The sequence below is a fragment of the Artemia franciscana genome, unplaced genomic scaffold (genome assembly GCF_032884065.1).
Source record: "Artemia franciscana unplaced genomic scaffold, ASM3288406v1 Scaffold_4396, whole genome shotgun sequence".
NCBI lineage: Eukaryota > Metazoa > Arthropoda > Branchiopoda > Anostraca > Artemiidae > Artemia > Artemia franciscana.
In genome coordinates, this window is record NW_027064889.1 from 1 (window position 1) to 8,735 (window position 8,735).

General features: G+C 39.3%; 1 protein-coding gene across 1 annotated transcript; it reads left to right on the forward strand.

Annotated features, from left to right (window-relative positions):
- The first annotated feature begins 3,678 nt into the window (after nucleotides 1-3,678).
- LOC136043304 (uncharacterized) lies at nucleotides 3,679-4,395 on the forward strand. The gene has a single exon (XM_065728230.1). The coding sequence runs from the start codon at nucleotides 3,679-3,681 to the stop codon at nucleotides 4,393-4,395; it is 717 nt and encodes a 238-aa protein (XP_065584302.1).
- Nucleotides 4,396-8,735: the final 4,340 nt, after the last annotated feature.

The window sequence follows — 8,735 nt, forward strand, 5'->3', positions numbered from 1 at the left end:
GGATATGTGTCAAGGGAAAAGCAGTTCAACCACATGTCCTTCATTTACCACTAGACTATCGTATTCAAGAACCTGCCGGTGGACCAGGAAATGATATTAAACCTTAAGATTGGAAGAAACAAACTTATAGAATGAATCAACCTCAGATCAGTAGGAAAAACAAGGACCATTGCTGGGAGTGTAAATGCAGGGATATAACCCTGCCAGATGAGCTTAATGAAGCGGGGAACAAATGGTTTGATGAAAAAATTATTTGGCTCATTAAGTCCTTTATGGAAGAAGAATTTCAGCTTAATATGCAAGTTATTGAGAAAGATGAACACTTCTTTTGCAGTTCGGAACAGTGCGGAAGTGATGTTAAGATGTACGGCCCTGGTCAGAGTATAATTCTTAATACAGCTGGTCATACTTTGCTCTGGCAGCTTGAAGGAACTTCATGCATTGAAGTTACGGACGGGGCACCAAGGACCGTCATGGCTGATGACAAGGTAATAGTACATCGTGAACGCGAGTTTGTACTTACAAGAGAAGCTGGGGCGAGAGTCTTAGTACGGACAGTGCAACAATGACGTTCTCCATTTTGAAGTGTATCAGTCACAGACGGTACTTGAATTTAAAAAAAATCCGTTTGTTCGAGTTCAAATAAACATTGTAATCAAAATACACCAAGTGACATCTATGAAAAAAATCCAGTTATTGCAGCTAAGTTTTCTTGTTTACAGTTAATGGGATAAGGCTATTCTATTGTTTTGAGGTTATTCTCACATTGATTTATACCCTGTTTTTGTTGCACGTAGTCAACCAAAAAAAGACCTTTCCTATCCCAAAACACCGACGCCATAATTTCGTGCTGCGAAATTCTGTTCAAAATTCTAATTTCAGTGGCAACAGGTACAAAGATGACAACGACATTAAAACAGCAGTGAACTCTTGGCTATTGGAGACGGTGGTAAGATGAAGACTTAACTTTAAAATAAGTTGAGAGTTATAATAAGTGGAAAAACTTGGTAGCTATGTTAAAAATTGAATGTATTCAGGAAATAAATTTACTTTATTGAAATGATCTTTCACTGTGTACATATGCTCAAAAGGAAAATACTTGAAACACGCCTCATATATTCAAACTTTAGTAGTTTGACTGAAAACAGCTGAACGGAATTTAAAATATTTCAGGGGATTTATTACAAATCAAAAGAAGCAACATCAACTATCCCTTCTCTCACTGGGCTGTGTAAATTGGTCCAATGAACGGTCATTTTGCCAATGTTGCCGATGCCAATATAGAGAAAACGACAAATTTCAACCATATAGTTACTCATATGCATGGGGGAAAATGACCCTGAGAGCCCAAGATTGATTTGGTTTTATAAGCTTAGATATCCCATTTCCTTTGGCGTGAGTATCCCTTTTTGAGTTAGCGTAAATTCATTTGAAAAACGCTGCTCAACCAAGTGAAAATAGGAGTTTATGGAGTATTTAGGAAACTTTTCGAGCGTGTTAGGGATGAGAGGCTCTCTAGAAGTGCTTTGTGTTACCCATTTCTTGATTTAGGTTTTTTGTTGTGCCTAACATTCATAGACAAAAGGAGACTACCTTCCAGTGGCTTCAGTAACTTGATATACTCACTACACAACAAGAATTTATTAATAGAATGAGAAAGACTTAAAAAAATGTAAAAAAGGAGATTGAAAAATCAAAAATACAACAAGAAGCCAAAAACATCCAAAATATCAAGGGAGGACTTCATTTTCAAATAGGAGATTGGGTTTCCATAAAAAATGAAATAAAAGCCGACGGCCAAAAGCTCTCATCGATATTCTGGACCTTAAAGAATAATAACACGTATGACTATAATGCTACATTTCATTTCATAGACCCTAAATCTGGACAAACCTATAAGACTCATATTAGTCGTATTAAAAGGGCGAAATTCTAAGAAGCAAGGACCCCATGTCCTACAACGTCAGAATCCTCCAATGACGAAAATAAAATTACCCCAATCAATATTAAAAGAACTAAAACCTTTTCATTTTAAACAAGAATATTTTGAGAATAGTACTGAAGAGGAAGAATTCCACGAATTTTTAACGATGACAAATATGATTGATCCCAAAGATAGAACCCCCATAATGCGAAAACGAAAAGAGAACGATTCATCTTCAATCCAAGAGTCGGAAGAATTGGACTATACCATTTCCCCGGAAACCCAATTTTTTTTATAGAATGTCAACTCCTTACCCCCAAAACAATTCCCAGACGATATGGTACCCCACATCACACCCAAAGATAGACCCCTAACATTATATGATAAATCTATACAAACTCCCGGTGACCAAAAGTCAGAACAAGTCAAGCAACCCCAAAGAAAAACATTGCGAGAGGCCATGGACTTGACAAATTACCCAATTAAGACAAGACTAAGTTCATTTGGAGCAAACCCGGTCACCAGTGAACAACAGATTTTATTGAAGTTTTATAAATAGACTATTTTAATATTAGACTGCATTGTAGTTAGGCTGCTCAACCAAAATGGTGATAGAATCCATGTTTCTGATGAGCTTTCATTATTTTTTTATACGCAGGAACTGCTGCACTGATTCCTGCGTATTCGAAGACCTGGAAAGATCTTGGACTCACTGACTCGGAAATCGGTGTTTTCTACTGGCTTTTACCAATCTTCGACATATCATGTATAGTAAATATATTTTGTTTCCAAGCAGATAAGTGGATTGTAAAATTTAAATTGATACTAAAGTTGAAAATTTTGTTTAGTTCAATTGCAATTTTTGTGTCATCTCTTATCACTGCTTTGATTTGCTTTCCTTGCTTTAAAAGTTGCAAAATGGTCCAGTAATGGAAAAGATAAACAACTTGAAAAGACTAAACTTTTGTTAGGATGTGAAGGTAGTTTATAGGCAGAAGTTCTGCCCTCAGCTGCATTTACCAGCTATATATCTTTTATTGGATGTAGATCAGGTATCTTCATTCATAAAGATAATCCATGCTGACCTCAAATCAGCTAACGTTTTGGTCACTGAAAACAGGGGGCACGATGACTCTTGGCTCTTTAAATTAGCAAATTTTGGAGAAAGCCGATTATCACTTGTGACATCAGTCGTTACTTCAACTACTCAAGATCAGTCTCAACAAAATCGGAGTGGGACAACATGTTTTATGAGCCCAGAAAGATACGACAGCAAACGCCCTACCTTTGCTTGTGACCTGTTTTCTTTTGGAATGTTTCCATATGAGCTACATGATTTTACAATCAACTTTCCCTTCGAAAAGGATGGTTTTCCTGTTGACGTGATAGTCAATAAAATTAGGAGTGGAGTGATGCCTTGTCATGAAGATATTTCAAGTCCCCTAAAAGAAGTTTTCCTGAAATATTGCGCGTTTGAGCCGAAAGCTCGTCCCACTGTCTTCGAACTTTGCAAAATGTTGACTGAACTTGCCCCTGAAGCTTTCATGCAGCCAGATCGTGCTCTCAATTCCACAATTCAATTTCCAATACTTAATTCCAATAATGATTCCTGTCACGAGAATTTGTCTGTGTCAGATCTACCATTGACTGACCTTAGTCAACCGGTTTCTCACTCCGAAGTTTCCCATTCCGGTCTACCTGACTCTCATTTATTGGTTTCATAAGTTAAGGTGCCTGTTACGAAACCGTCTCAAATGATCTTGGATGCTGTCGCTAGCTGTGCACTTCGAGATTTTGGCATCACGCAGCTGAAAAATTTTCAGATTCGTAGTATTACAAACATTCTAAAAAAAGAAGATGCTTTGGTTGTTTCAGGCAATGGAAGTGGAAAGTCGATTTGCTATCAAATTCCATCTGTTATGGAACCAGGTATTACTCTTTTGGTTGTTCCAACCATAGCACTGCGCAAGCATCAAAGTGATTATTTACTTTCCCAGGGCATCGATTCCTTTGTTGTTGGTGAGAAAATTACTCTTGTCGAATACGACCAACAAGTGACCGCCATTTCAGATTTGTCTGAAAATAAACCTGTGATTTTAGTAGGTACTCCAGAAAGTTTTATGGGCCGGGAAGGATCGTTAGGGTTCATTCTGAGGCATAGATCTCTTTTAGACAGACGGTTGAAATTTGTAGTCTTCGACGAGCGCCATCTACTCTACGAATGGTGTGGCTTTAGAAGTTCCTTTTCAGAACTGAAGAGCTTCAGAAGTTTTTTCCCTCGCGCAACTTTCCTTGTATTGACAGCAACTCTGCTGCCCAAAGACGAAAAACTGATTATAGAGGAGTTTCTTCACAACCACTGTGTAGTTTGGATGAATGTTGATAGGCCAAATGTGAGGCTGGATATTTCGCATTACAACCCACCTTCAGGTTTGAAAGGTAGTGTGGATTGGGTTGAAAGTTGGTCTTAATCTGCCAAGAGGATCATTGGAACAGTTAATGGACAGCTAGCCATAGTATATTTCTCGTATGCGTGGGAGGCCAATGCTGCATATTCTGCCATTTCCAGTTAAGGAGTCAAGGTTGCTGGGTTCACTGGAGAATACTCATCACTGGATAAAATCACATTCATGCTGCAATGAGAAATGGGGAAATTGAAATACTCTGCGCCACAACCGCGTATGGCTGTGGCTTGAATCTTCCAGATGTTCGTTGTGTTGTTTGTTTTGGCTTGCCAAAAAACATGTCGTCTTGGATGCAGGAACAAGGTAGAGCAGGACGTGACGGACAACCTTCTAGGGCCGTTATTCTCTTGAATGAAAAGTATGATATTAACCGCTGAGTATTCTGGCTTGACGGATCATCTGATGGAGACAAAAAATCAATGTTAACCAACTTTGTGGATGTCCTGAAATACGCCCATTCTGGCTTCTCTGGACTTTGTCTCCTTAAATTTCAGGTCAAATATTTCGGCGAAAACTTGCCCCAGGACGACGCTCAAAGTTGCTACCAGAGTTGCGAGGACCAGAGTTTTCAGGATGTGTCCCGTGAAATTCGTAAAGTTGTAGACTGTTTTGACCTGTTTTATGATAGGGGAATTTCATCCGTTTCGAAAACGCATATAACATCTTTTCTCATGGGCAGGTCGGACAAGTGGCTGCGGGAACATCTGGTTGATGCAGATTACACAGCCTATCCTTTTCATAGTTTCTTTGGTGTTAAAGGCCAGCATGTACTCTCAGGACTGATTCGTCAAGCGTCGTCGTTAAGTATCGTAACGATTCACTTGTGTGAAATGTTTTTTGGCGGTAGAAGGGAGGTCAGGAAATTTTTTTCGCCTGGAATGTCTTTGCCGGAAGTGGTCAAGCTCCCACCGGTTCTGTATTCAAAGAGTACTTTTTCTGTCTGCACCTCACTTACGTCTTCTAGAAAGCCAAGACCAGGCATCGTTGACAAAGTTCTGGCAGCATTACTCTCTAGATCTTGGAAAAATGCAACGCTTGGCATGCTCAAACATCCAGAGTATACTGAAAACTCGGGTGTTTCCGAGGTTCTGTTTATTGACAACGTGAAAACAATTTACAACAGAGATGAAGACTATGTTTTGCTGATGGGTAATATGCAGCTGATTAGGAAGGGAGGCATTTCAAAATTTGAGAAAATGGTTATGCTTCCGAACGACGAGTCTCAGATTAGCGTTTTAGTCCGTGTCAATGAATGCGCTGGGGTCAAACAGTGCACAGCATCAGGTTGTGAGTTTTCTCTTCAGAACTGTTTCAGCAGAAACACTTGCCTCAAACATCCAGACGAGCAGCTCAAAAGCAAGTGTTGTGGTTGTCGAATAGCTTTCGTTTGTCCTGTCAAAAAGAAAGATCGTCGACGGTGGTTCATATCCTTTAGCAATGATGATGGACGACTCCACTCTCACGCCCGGCCACCAGAAAAATGTCTAGTCTCTAGGGTTCGTTCTGACATTGTTGGTGCTGTAGCACGTAACCCAACATTGACAGTTTCTGAGATTCACAAAGGGTTGGTGTTGGCTGTATTTTGAACGAAAGGAATTTAGCTGCGGTTAATTTGGACCGCGTCAGAAAGGTTGTTGATGCAGTGCGGAAGGGGCCTGATTCTCTTCCTCGAAACCTTTAACGAGGTTATGCTTAAGGACATACCATTGAATCAAAACGATGACGAACAGATCAACCTCGAGATGCATCAGGCTACGCAAAAGTACCTACTTTTTTTCTCTTTGGATCCAGAGAATTCTCTTTGTCTTTTAATGTTTGACATTCACATCGATGTCCAGGCAAAAGCTGATTTTTTATTCCTGATGTTACCTACCCTAAAACATTCCAACCTTTTCGATATCTGGTGAATGTCGTTGAAAACGACAGCGAAATTTTGCAATACGTAACTGTTGCCCGTGTGCTGATGTCTAATTTGCATAGAGGTGCCTATAAGAGAGCTTTTGGAGCTATCTTTGACGAGGTGAAGAAAAAACATCCAGAATATTGTCCGGTGAACCTGATTGTTATCGCTGATTTCTCGGAGGCACAGAAGCAAGGTCTCAAGTCGGCCGTTGAAGGCCAGTCAACTTTCAATGAAAGTGACGATATACAGCAGAGCTTGATTCGAATACGGAGATGTCGTGTCCACTTTTGGCGATCAGTCAATAAAATATCTCAGAAAATCTGCAGTGCTAAAGACGATGTCTGTGAATTCAAATCTGTTGCTCGGCTACTCGAATCAGGTACTAACAAACAGCAAGCTGATCTGTGTTTTAGTGTTTTGTCTAGCATGCCAGACCAAAAGCATTTGAAGGCCTTTCCTTGTCTCATCTCGGCTGCTGCTCTACGGTACTGTGACGGATGGAGTCAGGCTGTTAGCTGGGTTTCGTTCAAGGGCGAATAACTTGAAGATGATTTGCAAGTCCCTTTCGAATTCACTGATAGAGAGTGGGACGTCTTGCCTGCAACTACCAATGCCGTCGAGTCCCATAACAGGATTTCTAAGCCGAGCTGTAAGACCATCGCTGCAGCTTTTAAATGGTATTATAGGATCACCCGAACATACGTCATAAAATATGTTGCCGCAAGACATGGCGTTGGTATAAAATATCCCAACAAACGCTGTAAGAAACCGGGCAAATCGTCAACTGCATCTGATTGGAGTAAAGAAGTTTCTTACCAAGACGTTAGTTTTGCTGCTAGTGTTGATAGGGATGAAGAGTTCGTGGGAAGATTTATCATGGTGAGCACGGTTGGTGTCAAGGGTAAACACTACGGCAAGCTACTGGCTAAAGTGGTTGAGCGGACGGAAGACGGCTACCGGGCTATGTATCACGACACTCCATCGTATGAAACATGTGTGGATGGTGCCAACGATCCTGATTTTGATTTATTACCTCTGTCGTTTGAGCCTCCTCCTCCAGTGAAACAAAAACGCTAATGAATCGCCTTTTTCTGTTTCAACAGGTTTTCAATAGCTTTTTGAAAACATTTTTTTCTGGTTTTTCGTACGTGGTGACATAATATAAGATATTAATATATGGCGGTATTAATGCTATGTTTTGTTGTTTTTTAACATATTTTTTAAATAGCCTTAAATAAAACTGCCAGTTAGAATTAGTTGACAAGTAGAAATTGTTATTTCACAGAAACTCTAAAGGAGGTTGGGAAAAGTGAATAGAAAAATATTTGCGGACTTTTTTAGCTTTTTCCGTATTTTTGGGCTGAGACCATGGTACATATACTTATTGTGTTTTCTCGAGGATAGGTAACGTTGTCGGTTGTCTGTTCCGCATTTTCTACGTTTGTCTAGTCGAATGCATCTCTTAGAGGGATGGTTCTTTTCAAATGTTGGTGTGTAGCTAAGAGCTCAGCCATGGTCAGCTACAGCTGAAAGTAGATGCTTAGTATTTCTTAAGCTATGTTTTCACATAGTTCAAATTTCGCAACCAAACACGAATTTATCATTCATATCCAAAAAATGGCGTATTCGGTCTGGCAATTTCGCACCGACATTGAGTTGAAATACTTCGACGCAGTCCGGATATTTAGGCACAAAATTGACAGAAAGTTTAATTGTCAAACAGCATTAAGATGCTTGCTATTCACCACAATTCATAGTTTTCCTTCCTACACAACTAAAGTTCTACTGATTACAAGCAGAACTCCTTACACAGAGTTTTCAAGTTTGTCCGCCAATTTACATGCGTATTTCGCATCTGTGGAAACACGGATGCCAAATACACCACACGGGATTCAGTACAAAGTTTTTGTCGGACCCCGTGGAAACAGAGCTTTAAGAAAACAGACCAAATTTGTCAATTGAATCTTTTTTTGTCAAATCTTTATTTTGTTCACTGCTTTTGCGATATCAGAATTTGTTTTGAGTAATTTGTTTTTCCAATTAATTGGAAGACACTTTTTTTTTACAAAGCTTTATTTAGTTCACCGCCATCGCAATATGAGCATTTTTCTATTCCAAATAATCTGATTATTTCTAGCTTGAAGTTTTTATCTTTTTTTCTCTGTCTTTCTACATGGCTAAGGAAGCAAAAACCTTGAAGCAATGGAAACATAAAGACACTTCTGTCATCGTTTTCATCATTTCTTTTTTTTAACATCGATTATTTTCAAAATTATTAAAAATGGTCTGATCCAGCTGTTAAATTGTTTTGTGACTGTTTCGTTTTTAACTTTGATTCTGTGAATCAATAAAAGAGATTAATTTTTACATAGTACTTGAAGGTTTAGTTAGGATTTGAGTTGGGGCTAAGAATTGTAACAAGTTAAGCTAGTTTTCGTTTCGC